The 26,324-nt window shown below is 41.2% G+C and overlaps 2 protein-coding genes across 7 annotated transcripts in view; one reads left to right on the top strand and one right to left on the bottom strand.

Annotated features, from left to right (window-relative positions):
- MRRF (mitochondrial ribosome recycling factor) overlaps positions 1-947 on the bottom strand; it is a 65,688-nt gene extending 64,741 nt beyond the window's left edge. For 2 of the 4 annotated variants that reach the window (XM_025359059.1, XM_025359057.1), the window contains exon 1: positions 187-947. In XM_025359059.1, the coding sequence (XP_025214844.1) occupies positions 187-380 (194 nt within the window). In that variant the 5' untranslated portion in view covers positions 381-947. The remainder of the gene's footprint in view (positions 1-186) is intronic. The other 2 variants (XM_025359060.1, XM_025359058.1) reach the window with 2 other exon arrangements.
- RBM18 (RNA binding motif protein 18) lies at positions 259-26,324 on the top strand. Of its 3 annotated transcripts, none has more exons than XM_025359061.1 (6): positions 259-410; positions 3,795-3,923; positions 13,262-13,388; positions 18,309-18,395; positions 20,580-20,665; positions 23,854-26,324. In XM_025359061.1, the coding sequence occupies exons 2-6, from the start codon at positions 3,811-3,813 to the stop codon at positions 24,011-24,013; spliced, it is 573 nt and encodes a 190-aa protein (XP_025214846.1). In that variant the 5' UTR covers positions 259-410; positions 3,795-3,810; the 3' UTR covers positions 24,014-26,324. The 3 variants fall into 3 exon arrangements, with proteins under 3 accessions (XP_025214846.1, XP_025214848.1, XP_025214849.1); XM_025359063.1 differs by having other exon boundaries at positions 285-410; positions 3,805-3,923; XM_025359064.1 differs by lacking the exon at positions 259-410 and adding an exon at positions 541-635.

A 26,324-nucleotide genomic window follows, 5' to 3' on the forward strand; every position in this document is an offset into this window, starting at 1 on the left:
CCCGCCCCCACCCCATGAGACTCGCTCCGATGCTACAGGTCCCGCCCTCAACCTTAAAGGTCAAGCAGGACTCGAACGGGTCGGGCACGGTAGTCTGGTCCCCTGAGGTCCCCCAGAGGTCCCTGAGTAAGGGTCTCTGGCACTCAGACCACACGCGCACCTCGAGGCCCTGTCAAGGACACTCACCAGCTATCGCCCAGGTTACTAAGGAAAGACTCGTGCGACGGCGGCGACCGCAGCTGCGCGGGCGTCGTGACGTCACGAGGCGAGGAGGCGGCGCAGGCGTAACGCGTCACGGGCGGCCTGGCAGCTGGCGGCATTGAGGCAGACGCGGCTAGAGGTCCGTTTGACCGCGGCGTCGGGACTTGGTTTCCGGGCATGAGCTGAGAGCACCACGCCGAGGCCACGAGGTGAGTTCGGCCGCGACATGTCCCTGCACCTCAGCGCTGGGCCCGCGAAGAGGTCTTACAGGAGGCCGCCCTCCCGGGACTGCATCTCAGGCCCCGCCCCGGATTGTCCTGTCGCTGGCCCGGAAATAACAATCCGAGCAATGACCCCTCGCCTGTGTGAATTCGCAGCCAGAAATCGGGAAGCCAGGGTTCCAGGCTTGGCCAACCGCTTGCTTTTAGAATCAAGTGTCTCCTCTTCTCTGGATTGCACTTTCCCCAGATGACTATTTCTGGCTTCCAGGGTTGTTTGCAGCTCAGCTGGAAGGATGAATGTAACCGCGTTTTGTGAACTCTGGTAGTCTAAAGGCTTGTTGCTATTGCAAAAGCAAAGCATTTTGGTAGTCCCATGCCGTCTTGATCTTTTATTACCCTTTACCTTTCCTCAAAAAGCCATATACTGAGCTGTCACCAAAATTGTCTTATTTAAGACTCACAACGACCTCATGAGACAGAAATAATTGTACCCATTCTAGGAAGGAAAAAGAAACTAAGGCTCCGAGTGGAGAAATGACTTGCTTCATTTAGTAAATATTGAGCACCAGCCGTGAGCCAGGCAGTGTACTTAAGTGTGGAAATAGAACCATGATCAAGATTGGCAAGGTCCTGTCCTGTGGGAGCTTATGTTCTAGTGAAGGAAACAGAAAGGGAAACGTTAAATAATATATTGAGTTAGCATTATATAGGAGGAAAAATGTGGAAAGGTGGCTATGATATAGAATAACAAGGGACTCTGTTAAGGAAGGCTTTTCTATGGAGAGGATACTTAAAGATCATGTGACTTGCTAAAGGCACAGTTACTAGGTGCAAAAGTCAGAATTTGAATCCAGACCCACATATTCTGCACTCTTAGCAGCAAAACATGGTACCTTTTTGTAGTAATAAGTATTAATAGCTATTGGTATTATTGCTAATTTTAGACATGAGAAAATCAGAATGTCCTGTCATTCAAGTCTCAAATGTTGTCTCCTTTAGAGAAGCCTTCCCTCCACTCAATCTGAAGTCGTCCAGTGCCTGTCACATCACCCTGCTTAATTGTGTTTGTGGCGTGTATCACTAATTATATCTTCTTTATTTATTTTGCTTTTGTTTTGTCCTGCTCTCCTTCCAAACATAGGCATCCAGAGGATAAGGACCTTGCTTGTTCACTGCTCTGACTCCAGTAACTAGATAAGTCCTAGATAATAGAAACAGTGAATTTATTTTTTTGAATGAATGATTTCTTTAAAAAGTAGGGAAAAAGGAAAGCAGAGAGAAGACAAAATGTGTCTCCCCTGGGATTAAATTTATATCTATTTTGCCTTTCTCCCAGGAGGTTAGAACAAGAGCTGTGTCTTTTTCATTTCTCTATTTCAGTACATAGCCCAGAGTTTAACAGTTCCTAGTTGCTTGGCTTACATTGCTGAACAGATTAAAGATGTGAATGGGAAAGGAAGAACAATACCTCATGTGCAGGGTATTCAATAAACAATTAACTAGGGACTGCTGTGCTAGACTTTATAGGGTGTGCTGAGATGAATAAGAGGTAATGGCAGTTGTTGTGACTGACCTCACGGTTCCTGTAGTGCTGACCTCCGAGGCACTTCTGGGTATAGGACACGTGTTCTCTAGCAGGGATTTCTGAATTTTGGCACAGCCTGCTGTCTTACCAGCCCCTAAAGCTTTATTTTACATCTGTCATCTCATTTTTGGTCCTTGAAGCCTTAAGTTTTAAACAGGGCAAAATTTATTAAAGATGGGGAAACTGAAGCTCAGAGAGAAGTAACTTCCAGTGGAAATACCACAATTTGTGCTGGGCATGGTGGCTCACACCTGTAATCCCGGCACTTTGAGAGGCCGATGTGGGCGGATCACTTGGGGTCAGGACTTCAAGACCAGCCTGGCCAACATGGTGAAACCCTGTCTCTACAAGAAAATACAAAAATTAGCCAGGCTTGGTGGTATGCGCCTGTAATCCCAGCTACTCAGGAGGCTAAGGCACGGGAATCGCTTTAACCCGGGAAGTGAAAGCTGCAGTGAGCCGAAATGTGCCACCACCCACGAGCCTGGACAACAGAGGAGAGTCTGTCTCAAAAGAAAGAAAGAAATGCCACAATTTGAAACAATGTCTTCTGACGCCAAGCTTTCTGCTCTTTCTACTGCTGTCTCCATCATAATCCTGTGTTCTCCTTGACTGTGAGATGAGACATTTCAGAAACTAAGACTAGTAATAATTTAAGCTAACATTAATTGAGTGCTTCCTAGGTGCCATGCACGGTTCTAAATGCTTTAGGTATATTAACTCAGTGAATCTGCACCCTAATTTCATGAGGCATTATTCCCGTTTTACAGATGAGGGAACTGAGGCCAACAGTGGTTAAGTAACTTGCACAGAGCTACATAGCTAGCAAATGGTGGAACTTGACTAACTAAGGAGGAAATTAGTCTCTTCTTCCTGGTCTGTCCCAAAAGAATAAACATGATAATAGCTAGTATTTATTGATTACTTACTGTTGTTAGATACAGTATTTAGTGATTTTTTACTGTCTTTAATCTTCACAACAACTCTATAAAATAAGCACTGTTCTCTCTTTAGATAATGAGGAAACTGAGGCCTAGAAAGTTCAGGTAATTCATCAAGTCACACAACCTGCTTTCAAACCCAGTTCTGTCTATGCACAGATTTCTTTTTTTTTTTTTGAGACGGAGTCTCGCTGTGTCGCCCAGGCTGGAGTGCAGTGGCGCGATCTCGGCTCACTGCAAGCTCCGCCTCCCGGGTTCACGCCATTCTCCCGCCTCAGCCTCTGAGTAGCTGGGACTACAGGCGCCCGCCACCACGCCCGGCTAGTTTTTTGTATTTTTAGTAGAGACGGGGTTTCACCATGTTAGCCAGGATGGTATGCACAGATTTCTTATATGGCCTCTTCTCTTTGCTATATTGTCTCTTCCTTGAGGAAAAGGAATGGAGTGCTGCTCTTCCCTGCCCATCCCTTTTAATGCCATTAAGACTCTTCCTGGTGGTTTCCAAGGCTTATTTTGGGTGACAGTTGTTGAACTAAAGTATCATGTAGTAATAGAGACTTTGGCCTCCTGCCCAGTCAGCCTCTGGCTACAGAGGAGGAAAACTTTAGTTTCTCCACACAGAACCACGCCCCTTTCACCTTAAATGGCAGCTTATGTGCTCTGGCTGCCAGAGCAGTTGTCCCAAGGGAACTGGTTCTGGAGCCCTGGTTGTGGAATCACTGAGGCCTTTGAAGGACTGCCCAGAGGGCATGCCCTTCTTGAGTAAATGTTTGTTGAGTTGAATTTGAAGTCTTGTGTTCACACTTTGTTACTCCCCTCCTGCCTGAATGTTCACATTTCCTTTAGTATTTCGTAGACATTGATGGAAGCAGAAACCAAAACTCTTCCCCTGGAGAATGCATCCATCCTTTCAGAGGGCTCTCTGCAGGAAGGACACCGATTATGGATTGGCAACCTGGACCCCAAAATTACCGAGTGAGTCTAAATTACCTTAGTTCTTTACCTACAATATCGGAATGTTTTGTGGTGGTGATGTCAAGAAGAATTGTGGGATATAGTTTGACCCCTTTACTTACATCTTATCTTTGAAGAGATAAGATGTTATTGTTAGCCTGTTATCTTGTCACTTTTTTTACATTTGGACTCTGCTACTGCAAGGACACAGACTTGGGTATCCTTTAATCCATATACCTGTTTTTTCCTATCTGCCAAAGACGTTCTCCCATTTCCAACTATTGGAATCCTTGTACCTAGTAGCTCTAGGGAATTATTCTCTAGAATCAGCCTTGGGAATACATTTGTACCCAGAATGAAGGAACAAGCAGAAGTCTCAGTACCTTTGCAAACAGGCAGAGGAGACCCCTTGACTGTAGTTCATGTTAAGCAGCCATAGAACTATAGAAGGTCAGAGTTGTAAGGAACCTTAGAAATCATCCATGTCCCTTTGGTTTTCATTCATTCATTAAATGATTTGAGTGCCAAGTGCCATGCTAAGCAGCTTTCAGACTTCTTAAATCTGAAGAACCCTGTTTTAAAGTAAAAGTAATAATCAGAGCTGTATATAAAATAACAGCTCAGAGTTGCTCTGACTAAAAGGGAGAAGAGATGGAGCCAAAATCTTTTGTCAACTACTACCCTTTCTTTGGCCATCCCTGTTTAGGCTCTGTAGAACTTCTAGGGCTCCACAGAGCACACTTGACAACCTCTGATGGGACCCAGCTTTTTTATCTTACAGTAGAGGAAACCAAGTCCCAAAAGACAGAAGTACCTTGCCCAAGATCACGAAACTGATTGAATTGCCCTGACTCCCTGCTCTTTTACATCACAGCCATTAAGATGAAAAGGAATTTCTTAGCTGAGAAAATTGAAAGATTTTTCCCTTCTGCCAGTTGTTTGATAGGGGGAGGGTGGTGGTTGGTGGCTGAGTAGAATGAGTGGATTGGCCTGTATGAGGTCAATGCTGAAAGCCAGTTTGTTTGTTTGTTTGTTTCTCTTTTTTTTTTTTTTTTTTTGAGACAGTTTTGCTCTGTTGCCCAGGCTGGAGTGCAATTGCACAATCTTGGCTCACTGCAACCTCCATCTCCTGGGCTTAAGCGATTCTTGTGCCTCAGCCACCCAGATAGCTGGGACTACAGGCAAGCACCAGCATGCCAGCTAATTTCTGTGTTTTTAGTAGAAAGGTGGTTTCACCGTGTTGACCAGGCTGGTCTCGAACTTCTTACGTCAAATGATCCACCCACCTTGGCCTCCCAAAGTGCTGGGATTACAGACTTGAGCCACCGTGCCAGGCCGAAAGCAAGTTTTGAGCATATCATCAGTCCTAGAAGTTACTCCCTTGGAACAGTGTTAAAGACAAGGGGAGGCCGGGCACAGTGACTCACGCCTATAATCCCAGCACTTTGGGAGAACGAGGCAGGTGAATCACCTGAGGTCAGGAATTTGAGACCAGTCTGGCCAACATGGTGAAACCCCGTCTCTACTAAAAATAAAAAAATTAGCCAGGCATGGTGGTGTATGCCTGTAGTCCCAGCTACTTGGGAGGCTGAGGCACAAGAATCGCTTGAACCTGGGAGGCGGAGGTTGCAGTGCACAGAGATTGTGCCACTGCACTCCAGCCTGGGTGACAGAGGGAGACCCTGTGTCAAAAAAAAAAAGGGTGAAGAGAGGAGATGAGGAAACCTGCTTCTTTGAGTGTGAGATGAGACAAGGTATATATGAGAGTTAGGATTAGGAAAGAGGAAAAAAAGGATATAAACTTATAAATCAGGATTATAACAAAAAGTTCCTTAAACCTACTCAAGCTCATATCAGCCAAATGTAAATACATTTAATTCCCTTAGAAATTATGATGGTATTTAAGATGTGTTGCCCATATATTATGTTATCTTGGTCACAGGGACCCTCGAGTAGATTGCATTTATTTCGGTTCTCTTTTATGGTTCATGGCTTTTGAGGGTGACTTTATAAATCTGAACAACCTCTCAACTAATGTCTTTTCATCAAAGAAGTTTTTTCCATCATCCAAAACCCAAGCTATGAGGGAATGCTCATAGTGCTTTCCATTCCCACCTCTGCCTGTCTAAATGGAAATCTAAAGTGTGGAAACAACGTTGGTTGTGTTGGCCGCACTTCTCTGTAATGAGACTTTTGTTCTAATTGTGTCCTGCTGCTTGACAGGAAGATTCAAACGGGCATTTGCCACCTCAGTTTATGTCATAAGTTGGAGTGTGTGGATGTTTTTTTCCAATTAGAACACTGGCAGGAACATTGAATCAGAACTTTCCCACCGGTGTCTCCGCTCTTTTTACATCAGGCCAGAGGTAGACATCAAGTAATAAACTGTAGATCAGAGCGTGCTGGCTGGAAGTGCTGGGCTTTCCCTGTGGCTGGTTTCTCCACTTCTATATCACCAAAGACCATTTTTATTATTTTTTTTCCTATGGATTCTTTTTTGTTTTGTTTGTTTGTTTGTTTGTTTGTTTCACAGCTCTGTCACCCAGGCTTGAGTACAGTGGCACAATCATAGCTCATGGCAGCCTGGAACTCCTGGGTAGCTGGGACTACAGGTGCTCGCCACCATGCCTGGCTAGTTTTTTGTTTTTTGCTTTTGTTTTGTAGAGACAGGGGTCTCAGTATGTCTCTTAGGCTGGTCTCAAACTCCTGGGCTCAAGCGATCCTCCTACCTCAGCCTCCCAAAGTGTTGGGATTACAGGCATGAGCCACTATGCCTGGCCATCCTATGGATTCTTTACCTTAAAACATTTTATCTGTCAAACAGACTGGTTTATTAAATTGTAATAAATTTACGCTTAAAGATAAAACTACCACCAAGCGTGGTGGCTCACACCTGTAATCCCAGCACTTTGGGAGGCTGAGGTGGGTGGATCACAAGGTCAGGAAATCCAGACCATCCTAGCCAATGTGGTGAAACCCTGTCTCTACTAAAAATACAAAAATTATCCAGGCATGGTGGTGGGTGCTTGTAGTCCTAACTACTCAGGAGGCTGAGGCAGGAGAATCACTTGAACCCAGGAGGAGGAGGTTGCAGTGAGCCGAGATCATGCCACGGCACTCCAGCCTTGGCGACTCTTTATCTCAAAAAAAAAAGAAAGAAAGAAAGAAAGAAATAACTACCAGTCATAGCTTATGGTTAACATAAAATGTTAATATTACCTCATTTAATTTACTTAATTACAGCAAAGGAACCTGACATTTTAGTAAAGTAAATCTTATCTTGTAGAAATAGATGATTTCCTTCCGTGTTTTTGAAATACAGAAACTTCTGGATCTTGTTCCTCTCAGGGCATGTAATGGTGAGCCTGGATGAACTATAAAATACAGTCATTCCCAAACATTGAAGGATTACATAATGAAACTTATGTGAATATATGGTACCTGTCTTGGAGTGCAGTCTCAAAAAGTATTGCTTGAATCCAAATCTCTAAACTTCTAATGACTCTTTAATAGAAATTTGCAGAGCATCCTCCAGCTTTCCTGTTTAAACCTACCTTCTGTCTACATATTGCTGCCAGTTCCTGCCATTTCCCCATTCAACAGACCCTTCTTCCCAGTCTCTTTCCTATATGTGTCCCTACTCTCTACCTGATCTCTTTTATAAACTGATTTGAATACCTCTCCCTTTCAAATATTCTTTTACCTCTTGTTAGAAGACAATATAAACTTACTGTCATGAATGAATATGTAAAACAATGGCAATTTTTAAAAATAACCACTTTTCCACCCAGTTTTTTAGTTTATTCTGTGATTATTTCTAGTCATTCTATGTGTGTGTGCCTGTTGGTTATTAATCTGAGTCCTGCTCAAGTTGCGCTAGGATGTCTGTCAGCCTCCTCCCAACAGAGTATGCGTTTCTGACTGTCTAGCACTCTAATATTACTCTTCTTGTTTGTTTGTGTTCACTCTCTGGTTGTACTACTGACCATTTTAGGGCTATGTTAGATGCCAGAAATATTTGTATGACTAAATAGATCTTGGAGATTAGAATTCGAGGGAGTGATGATGCATTCTTGTTTATGGAGGTAGTACATTCCAAACCTATGTTCTTTCCACTGTATTCTGATTCCTGTCAACTATATTATATGTAATAATTTCTTACCTACAGAATGAGAATGTTCAACTAAATGATCTGAGCATTACTTCTAGCTCTAATACCATATGAATCTCTCTTACGTAACCCCTTAAAACTTTGTGAGGTAAGTGGAACAGATATTGTTTTCCCTATTATATAGGAAATGAAGAGTGAAGTGAGTTGGCTCAGTATACTGAAGTAGTTAATGATAATTTCCCACCGCCTAATTTAGTGTTGTTTGCACAAATATTCTAATTTTTGAACAGTCATAATCAAAAGTATCCTATTTTAAATCTTAAAATGTAAGGTTTTCTTTTTCATTGTTATGAGACCCAATCTAACTGTAAGTGTAAGCAGTACCTCTGAATATCATTATTAGTGCCATCCACAAAGAAGCTGAAAAACTTAATGATCTAAGGCATTATCTATTTTCTACACTGTGGTTTTCTTTCTTTTTTTTTTTTTTTTGGAGATGGAGTCTCGCTGTGTCCCCCAGGCCTGAGTGCAGTGGTGCGACCTCGGCTCACTGCAAGCTTCACCTCCTGGGTTCACGCCATTCTCCTGCCTCAGCGTCCTGAGTAGCTGGGACTACAGGCGCCCACTACCGCGCCCGGCTAATTTTTTGTATTTTTAGTAGAGACGGGGTTTCACCGTGGTCTCGATCTCCTGACCTTGTGATCCGCCCACCTCGGCCTCCCAAAGTGCTGGGATTACAGGCGTGAGCCACCGCGCCCGACCGGTTTTCTTTCTAAAAGGGATAATACTGACTTTCTTTTTCAAGTATTAGATGTGCTGTGTAAAATGCCAAATTTGTAGCCACTGTATTATGCATATGGAAGTATGAAAGAGAACAAAGCCCATAGAAATGCTAATAGAAAGAGGATTCTGAGTGGAGGGAAAATCGTAAATAAAGGCCTATAAGTAGGAGTAAGAAAGATTGTTATGTGTAAGTAGATAATCAGGAAGATCTTTCTGACTTAAGCAAAGTTTGAATACTGGATGGGAATGAAAATAGTGGCTGCATTGATAGAATACTCTCAGGTTAAGACAGGGTCTTTAAAATTCATTCAGACAAGTCTGAATTTCATGAAAAAGAGACTCATTGTGGGTATTTAGTGGGAGACTGACATCATGAAGTGATGTGGGTTTGGTTGTTGTTATTGTTGTTTTGTTTTAGAGACAGAGTCTCACTCTGTTGCCCAGGCTGGGGTGCAGTGGCTCAATCTTAACACACTGCAACCTCCACCTCCCAGCCTCAGGCAATCCTCCCACCTCAGCCTCCCAAGTAGCTGGCTGTACAGGCGTGTGCCACCACACTCAGCTAATTTTTTTTGTAGAGATGAGGTCTCACTATATTGCCCAGGCTAGACAATGATGTATTAGTAGAGAAATTTTACATCAATATGTAGGATGAATTGGAAGGGCAGAAACTGAAGATGAAGATTCACTGAGAGAGATCGCCATGAACTAGTCTTGCCATCAGTTATCACCTAGATAGAGACAGTGAACTTGGAGACTGATGAGTGAGTCTGAGATGAGGAAAGTGATTGAAGTGGAGTGGAAGGTTGAGGTGATCCTGAGATTTCTTACCTGAGGAATATAAAAAGATCATGTCCCCCCTGACCCGAGGGATAGCTGGAAGGATCATCAGTTTGTGGCAGGGAGGAATTCAGTTTGCGGTATGTTAAGTAAACTTAAAAGCAGTGGCGAGCCATCCAGGTGGAAATGTCCTCCTGATACAGACTTTCAGGGATAAACTAGGTAAGCTGGAATGCAAGGGAAAATAAATGCATGAGCATGCGAGAACAGTGTGTTCACCCCAGAAGAAACCTGTTTCTCTCTCAGCCTGTTCCTTATGTCTCCTCATTGTCCATACTTCTTTTTATGACTTGGTTTACATGAAATGGCCTTCACTGTTTGGTTACTTAAATTGGAAACACAACAAGACCATTTAATAATGTACTTAGCATAAAACATAAATATCCATCTCATAGTAATTTCTATATACATTTATAAAGAAAATTTTCTCTACAACAAATTGTGCACCAAAAATAATCTTAAATGTCATTTCATGGGCTTCCAATTGCCTACAACATGAAATTAAAATTTCCTCAGCCCCTGACATCCTTCACAACCTGTCCTCTGCCTACCTTTCAGCCCCATCTTACTGGCTACCCCCACTCTATTCCAATGGATCAGACCCTTTTTCACCTTTGTCTTTGCACATTGCTTAGTACTCACTCACACTGACACAACCCAGTCACAGATATCATTCCTTTCACGAAGCTCTCCTTAACCACCACCTTCCCTGCACCATTGGTCTTCATTCTGTGTACTCATATTCATCCCCTCTGTGTACAAGCATCACATTGTTTTGTAATTGTTTGATTACGTCTCTCTCTCTATTAACTAGAATGTGAGGTCCTTGAAGGCAGGAACCTAGTTTTATTCATCTGCATAGCCCATATGCCTGCTTGGCTCTAGACACATTGTAGGTATCTATTTTAACATTTGTATAGATTAATTACTTCTGTGCCATTAGGCAGAAAAGCTGTCTTAAAGACCAATTACAGAAAACACTGATTAAGTTGCAGATATATGTGTGGGGCTGGTGTGCTAATTTTCTAGCTCCTGAAGGCTGCAGGGCGCACATTTCATTAAGTGAAGCAAGCCTATGCTGAGTAGTGTGCTCTCCCGCACTTCAGCAGCAGATAAAAGTGCTTGCAGATGTGAAAGCAAGATCCTTCAGGCTTTTTTCACTATCAGAGCCTGCAGTTCCCATCTCCAGGAAGCAAAATAGTAAACATTTCATTTCTTTTGTTTCGGTGTTCCGATAGTTTTAAGAAATTATCAAACAAGAAAAGAAATCCTGGAGAAGTTGAAAGACACAGACCTAAGCAGATGTTCCTGGAATCTTAAGGTCGCACTTCTTGGGCAGAATGTATTTGTTAGCTTTACAAAGAGTAATCTTTTGTCAGTGTGTGTGTGTATTTTTTTTTTTCTGAGTAAATTAAAATTCATTCCTTAGGAAATGCCAATCGTGTTACCTTCCTGCTATTAAGTAGAATGGAGCTAATGAAAAGATGACCAGCCCACAGTAGCCTTAGATTGTTTTTTTGGTTGTTTTTTTGTTTTGTTTTGTTTTGTTTTGTTTTTGAGATGGAGTCTTGCTCTGTCATCCAGGCTGGAGTGCAGTGGTGCTATCTCGGCTCACTGCAACCTCCGCCTCCCGGATTCAATCGATTCTCCTGCCTCAACCTCCTGGGTAGCTGGGACTACAGGCATGTGCCACCTCGCCCGGCTAATTTTTTGTATTTCTAGTAAAGACAGGGTTTCACCCCATGTTAGCCAGACTGGTCTCGAAGTCCTGACCTCAGGCAATCCACCTTGGCCTCCCAAAGTGCTGAGATTACAGGCGTGAGCCACTGCGCCTGGCCTAGATGTATTTTTTTTTTATTTTTTTATTTTTTTTATTTTTTAGAATAGGTTTGACTCCCCATTCTGTGGCAACTGGCACGGCGTTAAGATTTGGATGGGTTTAGTAATTGGAAGATGCAGCTGTGAATTAAATATCCTGGGGGAGGCTCTTCTCGCCCATCTTTGTGTGTGAGAGACTCACCCTTGCTGTAAGCCTATTTAAAAGTCAAGTAAAACCACACATTTGCACTTAAGGTGTCTTCCTTTCCCCTGAAGTCACTTCCTACATTCTCTCTAGTGGTTGAGGTGTCCTGATGGGAGTTGGGAAGTTGGAAAGTAGGAAATCATGGTTGTTTTACCTTTCAAAATAGACCAGATTAATATCCACAATATGCCTTGGGATCCTTGCATTTGTCGCAGTAAACCTGTATTATGTCTTTCTTGTTCCACTGTGTCAGACGCTAGATCCAGGATAATGGACTTGCTTGTTGATGTGCATTAGTATCAAATTTAGTGTAGTGTATGGTCCATTTCATATCTTTCTGCCTCCCAAAGGAGATTCTTGCTCAAGAATAAAATTTTGATGAGTTTCTCTTAGAAAACAATGTGAATATAAATGTGGCTATAACGACAACTTTACTGACTCCCTGTGGGGTAGAATTCCCAGTAATAACAGATTTAGCATGTGGGCTGATACCTTTTTAGTATCACAGGGACAGCATTGTTTAGAGAAAACCTTGACTCCATTTGAATAGCACGGAGGATGCCAGGAGGAAGGCCAAAGGGAAAGGAAACGGGAGAGCTGTTGGTTTGTCTCACCCCCACATCAGATGACAGGAAGTCGGAATTGAGATTGGCCACAGCAACCTGTTAAGGCCACATCTGTTTGAATAACTTAAAAGCTCTATAGAAACCAAGTAAGTTTTGGAGTAAGGAATTTAAGAAGAGGATGAGGGGCAGAGTGGTAAGCAATAGCTTGGAGTGAACATCCTGCCAGGAATAAATTTCTTCCTTGACCATCTGTATTCTTTACTTGACTATACCCTAGAGTATAAACTGTTTCACAGCAACTGAGGTTGGTTAGTTACCCATATCTGGATGATTTGTAGGACTGGCCGGGTTCCCCTGACCTTTGTGAAACCGGCCTCAGTCGCATAGTTGTTCCACATTGTCCTAATGTTCAGTCATATCAGTCGTTGAAACTCTCAAGTGCTATGGAAGTATCACTAGCTGTGGTTTGATTAATGGTAGAGTTGCTCACAAGTACAATTTGGGTCTAAGAATTAACTACAAAATCAAATAGGAAGATCTTCCAGGACTGTTTTTTTTGTTTGTTTGTTTGCATGAATGCATGTGTGTTTGTTACTTTGTTTATTTTTGAGATAGGGTAGGCTTTGGCTTTTGGAGGGTGGGTATGTGTTTCTAATGGAGTTATAGTTATTCACAAATGCTATTTCATTGCCAAGGAATTACAAATAAATAAATCAACACTATTTTTGAGCTTTTCAACAAAAGAAAAACAAATAGGGCTTGTAGGCCAGACAGCTGTTTGTAAGGTGTGGTTTTTTTGTTTGGTATTTTTGTGTTGGACAGATGCATAGCCATGACAATTCTAGTTCCCATTCCAAATAGAGGCAAACAACTCTGTTTGCCAAATAAACTAACATAGCAGTTTAGAGGAAGGCAGGGGGCTGGGGTGAGAGATTTCATCCCTGGGGTAAATTATCTCCTGCTTTTGTCTCACACTTCAGGCTGAGTGGCCAACAGAATTCCCAGAGCATACTCATGGACTCTTCTTTCTCTGCAGATACCACCTCCTCAAGCTCCTCCAGAAGTTTGGCAAAGTAAAGCAGTTTGACTTCCTCTTCCACAAGTCAGGTGCTTTGGAGGGACAGCCTCGAGGCTACTGTTTTGTTAACTTTGAAACTAAGCAGGTAATTAAGCTTTCTCCCCATTTTATAGTATTTATCAAACTCTGTCATAATTATTTGTGCATCTCTCTTGCCTACTAGAATAGCAGTTCCCTGTAGGCAAGAGCCATGTCTGATTCATCTGTGTGCCTTACATTGAGTCCTAAAAGAGATCCTCAGTAAACAAATGAATTAGTGACTTTCACAATTCACTCTCCCTTGGCCAAGGTTTAAGGCAACTGACTGACCTACATTTTTGACCAAATGCATTGGGATGCCCACATTGAGCACATGTACATCCCCCTCTCTATTCTCTTTTGTTTGTTGCTTTACTGGCTGGCCAACTGACAAAGCCTTCTTTTCTTTCAGTAGTTTTGCCCTGTGGTACAGAAACCTACCTGTGATGAGACACCCATAAAGACTCTTTTATTATTTCTTCTCAAGGTCTCAGAACAAATGCATATAAATTTTAATGTATGTAGAAGAGAGCATTCACCTTCAACCATGATATATACATGGATCTCCTTGTATTAAAATTTAGTCCTTGAAGTGGAAGTACATTGATAAAGAAATTGAATTTGATTGTTGCTAAATGTAGAGATGCTGCATAGTACTTATAAATTTATTCATCATATGTAAGAACATCGCATAGTTAATGTTATGTTAATAATTTGGGCCTGGCTCACACCTGTGATCACAACTACCCAGGAGGCTGAGATGGGGAGATTGTTTGAGACCAGCCTGGGCAACATAGTGAGACTCTGTCTCTAAAAAAAATTTTTTTAATTATGTGTGATGGTGCACCTATAGTCCTAGCTACTTGGGAGACTGAGGCAAGAGGATCACTTGAGCCCAGGAATTCAAGGCTGCAGCAAGCTATGATCACACCACTATACTCCATCCAGCCTGGGCGACAGAGCAAGACTCCATCTCATAATAATAACAATAATTTGTATGAGTGTTTTTCTTTATTCTGAAATTAATGTGTGAATATTATAGATGAAAATATAGATAACTGGCCGGGTGCAGTGGCTCACTCCTGTAATCCCTGCACTCTGGAAGGCCGAGGCGGGCGGATCACGGGGTCAGGAGATCGAGACCATCCTGGCTAATATGGTGAAACCTCATCTCTACTGAAAATATAAAAACAAATGAGCTGGGCCTGGCGGCGGGCGCCTGTAGTCCCCGATACTCGGGAGGCTGAGGCAGGAGAACGGTGTGAACCCGGGAGGCGGAGCTTGCAGTGAGCCGAGATCGCACCACTGCACTCCAGCCTGGGCAACAGAGTGAGACTCCATCTCAAAAAAAAAATAAAGAAAATATAGATAACTGAGAAAGAAAATGTAAATCACTTGGCCTAATACGCAGAAATAATCACTGTTAACATTTAGTCATATATCTTTCCAGTCTTTTTTTGTTTCTTCACATTCACACACACATAAACACACATTATGCAGTGTTGTAACACACAAACAGAATCGTATTACCATGTTTATCATTCAAAGTATACTAAAATTTTTCTACCATTTAATCACATCAAGATACCATTTTGTATCTTGATATTGTGGTTTCACTGGTGTTTGTATGTACCTGTGTGTGGGGGGAGGTAAAATCATTGATCTGTATCTGAGATTTGGGCATTTTGTGATTGTATGTGACTTAGACTGCATTTAAAAACTAATCATTTTTGATAACTACATAATGTGAATATATAATATTTGACTAGTCCCCAATTGTTAGCTATTTGGGTTGTTTCACTGGTATTTGGGTTGATTCACTAGTATAAATATCACAAAAGTGAGTATTTTTACAGCTCTAATTATGTATATTTGCCACATTTGTGGAGATGGAATGGCATCATCAAAGTCCATGCATAGTTTTTCTTTTCTTTTCTTGTTTTTTTTTGTTTTTTGTTTTTTTTTTGACAGAGTTTCACTCTTGTTGCCCAGGCTGGAGTGCAATGGCACAATCTCAGCCCACCGCACCCTCTGCCTCCCGAGCTCAAGCGATTCTTCTGCCTCAGCCTCCCGAGTAGCTGGGATTACAGGCATGTGCCACCATACCCCGCTAATTTTGTATTTTTAGTAGAGTCAGGGTTTCTCCGTGTTGATCAGGCTGGTCTCAGACTCCTGACCTCAGGTGATCTGCCCGCTACAGCCTCCCAAAGTGCTAGGATTACAGGTGTGAGCCACTGTGCCCAGCCTATAGTTTTTCTTAATACAACTGCCAGATTGTCTTCAAGAAATGATATATCAGTATGTTCTGAGATTGTATGGTAGTGTCATTTCTCCTTGCCAGTGCTGGGTATTTTTTATTTCCTCTAATTTTTTAAAATATGATAGCCAATAAGTAATACATTGTTACTCTAAAATATGATAGTCAATAAGTAATACATTGTTACTGTAATTGTTCAAGTATTTTGAGTGAAGTGAAATAATGCACTATATAATTAGCAGTCTTTTTTTTTTTTTTTTTAATACGGTCTTGCTCTGTTACCTAGGCTAGAGTGCAGTGACACAATCATTACCCACTACACCCTTGACCTCTGGGTTCAAGTGATGCTCCCACCTCAGCTGCTGCAATAGCTGGGACTACAGGCACATGCCAGCATGCCTGGCTAATTTTTGCATTTTTTGTAGAGATGGCGTTTCACCATGTTGCCCAGTCTGGCTTCAAACTCCTGGGCTCAAGCAAACTGCCCTTCTCTGCCTCCCAGAGTACTGGGATTCCAGGTGTGAGCCACCACACCTGGCCAGCATTTTTAAATATTTTATTCTTTCTTAATGATAAAATGAAGTGCAGTGAGAATTCCTTTTTTTTTTTTTTTTTTTTTTTGCCCCGAGACACGGTCTCTCTCTGTCATCCAGGCTGGAGTATAGTGGCACGATCACAGCTTAGTGCAACCTCAACTTCCTGGATTCAAGCAGTCCTCCCATCTCAGCCTCCCAGGTAGCTGGGACCAGAGGCACACACAACCACACCGGCTAATTTTTGCATTTTTTGTAGAGTCAGGGGTTCATCATGTTGTCAGGCTGATCAAACTCCTGAGCTCAAGCAACCTGCCTGCTTCGGCCTCCCAAAGTGCTGAAATTACAGGCGTGAACCACTGTGCCCGGTCTGGGAATTGTTGCAGACAACTAAAATCAGTGGTCATGTTTGGGCATAGATGTTAGCTTAAAAACACTGGAGTAGAATACAAAGCCTAGTTTATATTTCTGGCTCTTTTATTTATTAACTTTGAGCAAGTCTCTTAACTTCTTTTGGCCTCGATTTTCCATCTAAGAAAGGAAATTAAAAATACATATTCTTCGTAACTTATGGGAAGATGGGAGAATAGATGAAAGTATAAGAAAACATAGTGGGCATTTAATATTTTCGAATATATGAAAATATTTGAAATAATGTATACAGGTAGAAAATTATTTTTAAAAACATTTAAAAATAAAATATTTAAAAATAAAATGCCCCTGCTGGCAACTGCTGCTACTTTGGAACTAATAGAGTGCCCTATAAGTTCTTATTCACCAAATGAAGCTTAAAAGAATAAAATGTTTCTTACCTGACACTCTAGCTTTGTGTGCTGTAGTGGGGCAAGGATGATTAGTGAATATCCAAAGCCTACTACACAGTGAGAACTCAGTAAATATTTGTTAAATGTCATACTGGTAAGTTCTGTAGGAACAAAGAGAATCACCAGTCAAACCAGACTGGAATGCCTACTGGCTTCTATAGCCTCTCCCTGCTCCCTGGGACATCCTATTCCTCCTCTGTTCCTTAAGCATTTCTTCACCCTCACTAAACATGGGTTACACTTGGCCGAATGTCTCATGGATGCAAATGGGGCAAAGAAGGTTTGGCAGGATGGAAAGTACAGCCAGGTTTCCTGGGAATGACCCAGAGTGACTGTTAGCCAGCTTCAGGAATTCCTTTCAACCATATTACTCCTGTGTCTGATGGGGAAAGGGTCAAGGAACTTTCGGTTCTGAAAACCAGGTGCATAGATTGACTCACACAGATACCTTGCTAACGGTCTGTTTGACTCACTCCTGCTTTTTCCGGCCTAGTTTCCTTGACTCCCATGCCCTTTAAAGCAATTATTCCTCACTATGAATCCAGAGAGTACGCCCTAGTCCAGGATATGGTTCCAGGGCCCTTGCGGGGAGTATAGTTTCTTGACATAGGAGGTGCTACCCTAGCTAACGGAAGTGTGCATATGGCTATCACCTAATGGGAACAGCACTATTACTAGCATATGTTAGGTGCATATCATATACTTCATGCTTTATATTCTTTGAGTCCTCACAGCAACCACTGAGGAATAAGTATCCATATTATCTATTAAAAATTATGTATTATTTATCTATATTTTACAGTTGACAAAGCTAGAGACACTTAAGTGAGCTGCCAAATATCATACTGCCAACAAATGACAGACCAGGATTTGAATTTTTGTCTGACTGACTTAAAAATTCACGCCTTTAGCCAGGCACAGTAGCTCACGCCTGTAATCCCAGCACTTTGGGAAGCTGAGGCGGGCAGATCGTGAAGTCGGGAGATTGCGACAGTCCTGGCCAACATGGTGAAACCCCGTCTTTACTAAAATATACAAAAAAATTAGCCAGGCATGGTGGTTCACGCCTGTAGTCCCAGCTACTCAGAAGGGTGAGGCAGGGGAATCGCTTGAACCCTGGAGGCGGAGATTACAGTGAACTGATATCGCACCATTGCACTCCAGAGCCTGGCGACAGAGCAAGACTCTGTCTCAAAAGAAAAAAAATGCCCTTTTTAAAATTCTGCCTTGTAAAATTGTAAACCCTTGCCAGTTATTTACCAAAAACAGTTTGTTAGAAACTGAGCCATCAAAGCTAGTGAGGCCCTGTGAGAATACATATAGCTAGTTAAGCACTTCAGTTTTTAACTAACATTTGTCCCTTTCCTGGACAGGAAGCAGAGCAAGCCATCCAGTGTCTCAATGGCAAGCTGGCCCTGTCCAAGAAGTTGGTGGTGCGATGGGCACATGCTCAAGTAAAGGTATGTCTGAAAGGCTAGAAAGGCATCAAGCCTCATCCTAAATAAGCCTTCTGAAAGACAGTTATCCACTTACCCGTTTATGTCCCAATCTCTTCACGCCAGAAACAGCCATACTTCAGGCTCCTACTTGTATCTGCCATGTGTGTTACCAGATGATTTTCTTTTGAGAACATCTCAGGAGGGATTAAGTTCCTTGGTTATTTCTCTCCACATGCCCACAGATCCTGGTTTTGATTTTCTCATGTGGCCAATAATTACTACGCTCAGACCTCTGTCATTTCTTCAGGTGGAGGGTTCTTTGGAGGAAAAAAATGTATTTATTTTTAAAATCAGTTGCCATAGGCATTATTAGACTCTTCCCAGCCTCTGACTCTGGAGAGTTTGAATTTGTTTATTCTAAATGCTTGAGAAATGGGTAGTTCGTATGAGTGCTTAAAGCACTGGCATCTCCTTACTCCAGAAATCTTGGGAGTTACCAGGGTGTGGGTTCATGGGGCTTTGCAGTGCCTGTATTGTGTTTAAGTCCCGAGAAGCAGTAGGCTGCCCTGTGCATTCTGTAATTAGTCTCTTGGGAGGATGCACTAGAAGAGCTTCAGCCATTAAAAAAAAAACAACAACAAATGGCATTCTGTTCCAGCTGGCACAGAGGTGGTAAAGTGTGTTGACTGGAACGTTCCCAAGAGTTGATCTGCCTCCTTCTGCACTGGGGACTTGAAAAACCTGCGTGCACAAAGATTTGTGACAGTTTTGAGTTGGAACTGAAATCTTTAGCTCTAAGCATGGTTTTTGATCAGAGACTCTCTACCCCCCGCCCCAACAAACTTCCCAGTAAAGAGTCACAGAGACTAAACAGACATTTAAACTCAACATCCAAGCTGAAAAAGTAAGTTCAGATACTTTAGATCCTTCTGAGTAGTCCAGGTAATCACAGAGCCTTCTCAATTTCTAGGACACATTGCCTTAAAAATAGAAACAACAAGGAGAATTACCAAATGCTTTTTTACTCAAGGGAAAATCAAGTCTCATTTACCAAACCCGTTTTCTGGTTCTGCATCTCATTGAAAAGGCATGCAAGAGAAATCATCCTCCATTCCTGTCTTTCATTTGAAAATCTCTTTGCCTCACGGTTCTCTTCTCTTATAAATCTTTTTTGACCAGAGGCTCCTGATTGCTCTTCAATATTATATTTACTTTTTACAAGAAGTATGTAGTTATCTGACTAGGGCATGGTGGCTCATGCCTGTAATCCCAGCACTTTGGGAGGCTGAGGCAGGAGGATGGCTTCAGCCCAGGAGTTCGAGGCCAGCCTGTGCAACATAGTGAGACCCTGTCTTTATTGTTTCTAATAAAATTTTCAAAGAAAAAAAAAGTATGTAATTATCTGACATCAAATTAAACTACTACTTTACTGTAGAATGTTTTCTATATCAACAACTGAAAGCTGCTGCAACTTTTATTCTTCACTCAGGCCTGTTAAGAGTTGAATGTTATGCTTGGTTGGTACTTTGCAAAATTTAAAGGGTTTTTTGTTTTTTGAGATAGGGTCTGGCTCTGTCACCCAGGCTGGAGTACAGTGGCAAGATCTTGGCTCACTGCAACCTCTGCCTCCCAGGCTCAAGCAATCCTCTCACCTCAGACTCCTGAGTAGTTGGGACTACAGGCATGTGCCAGCATGCCCAGATAATTTTTGGTTTTTCGTTTTTTAACAATAGAGACAGGGTTTTTGCCATGTTGCCTAGTCTAGTCTCAAACTCCTGAGCTCAAGCAATCTGCCCACCTGAGCCTCCCAAAGTGCTGGGATTAGAGGCGTGAGCCACCGTGCCTGGCCAGTTTAAAGTATTTTTAATAAAATAAATATTGTAAGAGGCGATATGTGACAGTTAAAATAAGAATATAAGAAGGCAACCCTCCTGTGTGTTTGTACCATCTGGGAAATTGAAAGTTGACATTTTTTTCCTACCAAATAAGGAGGAACTGATGACAAGATGGAAGCATCTTTTTCTAAACTTACAGCCTTTAGGCCAAAACTATGTGATGTTTTTCATTAATTCTAAATGTAAAGTAGTCCAAAAATTGTCTAGAAGTAAGATGATGCGCTGACGGTATTAGTTTCTGAACCCACGTACTACAGTAAAGGGCTGGTTTCTGCCCAAGTGAAGTAATTTCTCTGTTTCTCATTTTCAGAGATACGATCATAACAAGAATGATAAGATTCTTCCAATCAGTCTTGAGCCATCCTCAAGCACTGAGCCTACTCAGTCTAACCTAAGGTAAGATGATGTACTATAGAAAGACACGGTAATTCAGGAGCTTCAGCCATTTCATTATTCCATGTCTTCATAAAATAGTGAGTCTTCAGACTCTTAGAGTTTATTAATTTGACAAGAGATATGTTCAGTTAGTCTCCAGAATGTATACATTTCCTCTCCTTCCATCCACCTAAGGTCATGTAGTCCCCATTTACAGAGTCATTCCTTCGAAAAAGACTGGGTGTAGCTACTACACACGAACCCTTGTGCTTGGCACTGGAAATACAAAGACAGATCAGTCATTACCCTAAAAACAAGCATTTTAATAAGGCCTTGGGTCTCTTGGGCGTTTGTCATTATATACTAATTTTTACCCAATCTTAAGTTCCCTTATACAAAATTTTGGTTTGCAGATATTTGATTCTGTGTACCATTGCAACAGCCATGACAGTTTTGGTTCTAGTTTGTACAAATTATTAGTTATTTCTTTGAAGTTTAAAACAGGAGAACTAAGGGTTGGGTAGAGGAAGGGGAAGTTAAGTGGATGGTTGAGCAGAAGTAGAAGGTGGGTTTTTTGTTTGTTTGTTTTGTTTTGCATTGTAGCCTAGGGAGACATTTTAGCAATAACTATATCCAAGATTTATTGAGCTTACTCTGAAGCAGGCACTGTGCTAAACATGTTACATGTAGTATGTCATTTACTTACGGCTGAGATCACACAGATGGCAAATAACAGTCAGGATTCAAAGCCAGGTCTATTAGACTTCAAAATTCAGTCTTGTAGTTACTATTTCAAAGAAGCCCCAGGCCATAAGTGCAGGACTAAAGCCTCTTCCGGGGTTGGGGAAGAAAATATGTGAAGGAGCATCAGTGATACATAAGGGTCAGTAACCAACAATCCTAAAGTCAGGAAAGTGATGCCTGTTTGGGTGGAGCACCAAGCAGGGGGAATAAATGCCTTTCTTGTATATTACCTGCACCAAGCAAAACAGATTTACAAGCATCTCATTAAACCTAAGGGAAGGTGTTCCTGAAATGTTTTCAGGAATGGTAAATTAGTAAATTTAAATTAATTTTATGGTTACTCATTTAAGTTTAATATGATTTTTTTTATTTTTGCTCTAGGGAATTAAGTGACTTCTATAGATTCACTGGGAACATATATCCACTGTGTTATTTTCCTCATGAGATTTGAACCTCCTTGATCACAGATTGATCTCCATGAAGGTTTTCGTAAATCTAACTCCTATTGGAAAGAGATGACTGCATTTGTGCTTGATGGTCTTCATGTTACAATGAACATGTCTTTAGTTTCTTATGATTTGTATATGCCACTTGTTTACAAGATAGCCTAGGGTTTTCCATCTATTTTTTTATCCAGAGGACCGCAGCTTACATCTCTCTATTAACATCTATGCCTAATGAGAGAAGGTTGCTTCCCTGTGACTCATACAAAATCAGTGACCGGCTGTCCCATTAATGGAAGAGGGGCCAGAATGCATCTCGGTAATACATCAGTGTTCTTTTTATTGTAACTTAGTTTTTAAATTTCTTGCCCATGTATACCTTTTGAGGATCTCCAAAAGGCCACGTATACACTCCTTCCAAGTTTCTCTCACTGGCTATAGACCATTAACAGCATCAAGAATGGAAAATGAAGGTAGCCATAGGCCAAAAAATACCTACTCCCTGAGTGCTCTGCGTTCAGGTCCAGGGATGGCAATGATCTCAATCAAAAGCAAATTCCTCACCACTTCTCTAGGATCTCCTCTCCCTTCCTGTGTAATATAAGACTATTCAGCTCTTAACTTGATAGAGAAGAAAAAATGAGGGCTTTAGTGATAAGTTGAATTCTCACTGCGATTTGTTAACTGTGTGAACCTTGATCATATTACTACCTCTGCATTTGTTTCTGTATCTGTAAAACATGGATGATAACCCATGTAGAGCCATTGCAAGGATTAAAAACATAATAAGTAGGTCAAGTGCAGTGGCTCATGCCTGTAATCCCAGCATTTGGGGAGGCTGAGGCAGGAGGATTACTTGAAGCCAGGAGTTCAAGACCAGCCTGGACAACATAGCGAGACTCCATCTCTACAAAAAGAGTTTTAAAAAATCAGCTGGATGTGGTGGTGTGTGCCTGTAGTCCTAGCTACTCGGGAGGCTGAGGCAGTAGGGTTGTTTGAGCTCAGGAGTTCAAGGTTTTAGTAAGCTGTGATGGCACCACTGCACTCCAGCCTTGGTGGCAGAACAAGACCCTGTCTAAAAAAAACAAAAACAAAAAACAGTATAAGTAAAATGCTGGGCACTGTGCCTGGCTCATTGTAAGCACTTTGTAAATGATAGTTTTTATTAACACACATTCATCAATAAAAAGAGACTGTATAGGATTTCCAGAATGGTTTCTTTCCATTTTTATTCAGTGATTCAGGTGAAACCTGGGCTGTTGAGTCAGTTTGTATTCAAATCTCTGCTCTGTCATTTACTCGCTGTGTAACATTGGGCAAATGAACCTTTCTGTGCCTCAGTTACAACATCTGCAAAATAAGGAATATAACCTGTCTTAAAATGTTGTTTTCAATTCTACAAGAATTATTTTTAGTGCCTACTCTCTGCCAAGCATTAAGGTGCTGAACAGTGTCTGCGTCTGAGGATTAAATGTAAAAATATATGAAGTACTCCTAACAGTGTCTGGGTTTATGTTAAAAATTTAATAGATGGCCGGGCGCAGTGGCTCACGCCTGTAATCCCAGCACTTCGGGAGGCCGAGGCTGGCAGATCACAAGGTCAGAAGATGGAGACCATCCTGGCTAACACAGTGATACCCCGTCTCTACTAAAAATACAAAAAACTAGCCGGGCGAGGTGGCAGGCGCCTGTAGTCCCAGCTACTCAGGAGGCTGAGGCAGGAGAATGGCATGAACCCGGAAGGTGGAGCTTGCAGTGATCCGAGATCGCACCACTGCACTCCAACCTGGGTGACAGAGCAAGACTCCATCTCAAAAAAAAAAAAAAAAAACAATAGATGGCTCAGACTTGATGTCTTTGTTAGAATGAGAGAATTAGTTACATATGTAAAATGTTTAAATGTTTGTAATTTAGTGTCTTGTTGCTTCTCTAATATTCCCAAGAGGCTCAAAGAGATGAACTATACAGGTATTTTCTGCAGGTATTTAGGCCCACTCTGATCCTCTGCTATTCTTTTTCCAGTGTCACTGCAAAGATAAAAGCCATTGAAGCAAAACTGAAAATGATGGCGGAAAATCCTGATGCAGAGTATCCAGCAGCGCCTGTTTATTCCTACTTTAAACCACCAGATAAAAAAAGGACTACTCCGTATTCTAGAACAGCATGGAAATCTCGAAGATGATGGTTGTGAATTACTGTAGCAGCAAAAGCAAATTGGTCTCCACACCTAAAATCGTCTGCCTTTGTACTTTGTAGATGTGAATGGTACTATTCAACGGAGCACAATCACATGTTAGCATTTGGTAACATAATGTTTTTGGATGTTCTTATGGATGTTTCTTCCCTGCACTATGTATGGAATTGAGCATCATCCAGAATAAATAGGATTGTATCCCAAATTGTGATTGAAACCCTGGGATGCTCTAATTGGCTGGTTTGTTTGGATTTGTAACTCCAGAAACATTCTATAGTGTGCCAGAGCAAAAGGCAAATACACAAAATGTTATTACTTAAATCAGGAAACTAAATATATTAGCGTCTGTTAAAAAATTGAGCATTTTTCTACGCTTATGTGTCTTTACAACACAAAGAAAAAGTAAAAGACAGGGAGGGAAGTGAGAGACAGGTTTTAAATCATGTTCAGAACTGTTGTTCCAGAATTTACTATGGCAGTCCCTCCAACTGGACTGAAAAAGAGAAAGTTCTTGGCAAAAAGGAGCTGATTCTTTGAGCAAATATTATAGTAATCTGTTTAAGAATTATGCTTATTGTTTCAAAATCCCAGCTAGGAAAACATGGTGTATATCTTAAAGTTGTTCATGTTAAAACTAGAATCAAATTTAATATTTTATACCACAACACAAGTTCTATTTGGAAATTGAACTTTTATTCTATAGCAATCATTTTTTTCAAATCTAGATAACCATGCCTTCTATAATAACAAATGTTGCTATTTTCATGGGACTTTTAAAATTACATTTATTGCATGGGATTGTTTTTATAGCATGAGAATGTTCTGTTTGGAATTATATCATGGTCAGTCTAAATAGAAAAAGCAAAATTTCTTTGAAAACCTAAACATTGCTGTATTGGTCACTATCAAACATACAATTTTCTAATAATTGTGTAGCGATCTAAGTGGAAGAGATTGCATTAACTTATGCAGGACAAGGAGAGGACATGCAGTGGGTACAGAAAGTCAATGGAACAGACGCCACTCTGGCACCAAGACTGTGATGACTTTGTGTGGTAGGTAGTTTTAAAGGACTGCATGCCTTGGAAATGATTCTTCACTTGGAGAACATACTTGCCTCTAGATATTTCACTCTAAGCATCCTAAATATAAGAATAGAGAAAGATAAGTCAACCAACAGATTTGGGGATGTTTCTTCAGCACATTTTGGTCATTTTGGTGCCAAGTTTGACATACTGTTTAATTGGGCAGCACTTTTGCTCCTTTACCAGGTATGTATCACTTTGTTACTCCAGGTGCCATTCTTGGTGATTACAGACTGTTTATCACTATCATTGTTAGCAAGAGGAAGCTTTTGTTATAGGAACTTAACATCTTCCCATGAGTATAAATGAATTTAAGACATTTGAATCAAAGCTTCAGTAGAGGGAGGTTTCAGAATTCATAAAACTGGTTCAATGAAATTATTTTTACTTTTCCCAAGGTTAATCTTTTTAAATATCTCTAGACATCAAATACTTTCTGTATGTGTTAGCTGTGTCTGTCTATGATGCAAGTAACTCTCCTCCTATTTGGGGGATAGTTCAGAGAGGTAGGAGCATTATCTCCCATTTTTCTGGTGACTTCTTGGAGTATAGAATTCACCATTTTATCCATAAGTCTTTAAAGGGTAATGGTGGAGTAGAACTTACATAATGCAAAATAGTCTTCTATTTTTAATAGGAACTTAGAAAAAACTTAATATATAGAGTTGTTTCCTTTAGAAACCAGAGCTATTTATTTGTATTTAAAGCATTGTTTATTATTTGTACTGATTCTTATCCCTCTGTGAATAAATGTAAGATGGTGTCTGTGTGGTTATATCTTCTCTCATTCACTTAATGGCATAGACTGCAGTTCTCTGACAGGCTTGTTTCCACTCAGGACTCTGGCCAGCATGTCCAGGTCGGGTGCTGCTTGTAAGTGCCTTCTCTGCAGAGGGTTCTGGCTAGAGTCAAACTCAGAGGCAACTCTCTTTACCCTTTATGCCTGCCTACCTCTGTTGTTAGAGATGAGAAGAGAGACCAGCTGTTTCCATTGCAAATGTCAATATTTGAAAAGAAGTTGTTAATGGAAATTTCTGCAAGTATCATACTATGTTTAGTCTCTCATAGTAGAGATTTCAGAAGAATAAATGTATATATCATAAATATGCTGAAAGCAGTCTGATGAAAGGTTTTTAAATTTCAGGTGTTAACTTGGTCAACTCTGTTAGGAGGTTATCTGTACTTAAGGTAAAATTTTTCTTTGGTTTACTGGT

Source organism: Theropithecus gelada, chromosome 15, assembly GCF_003255815.1.
Source record: "Theropithecus gelada isolate Dixy chromosome 15, Tgel_1.0, whole genome shotgun sequence".
Classification (NCBI taxonomy): domain Eukaryota; kingdom Metazoa; phylum Chordata; class Mammalia; order Primates; family Cercopithecidae; genus Theropithecus; species Theropithecus gelada.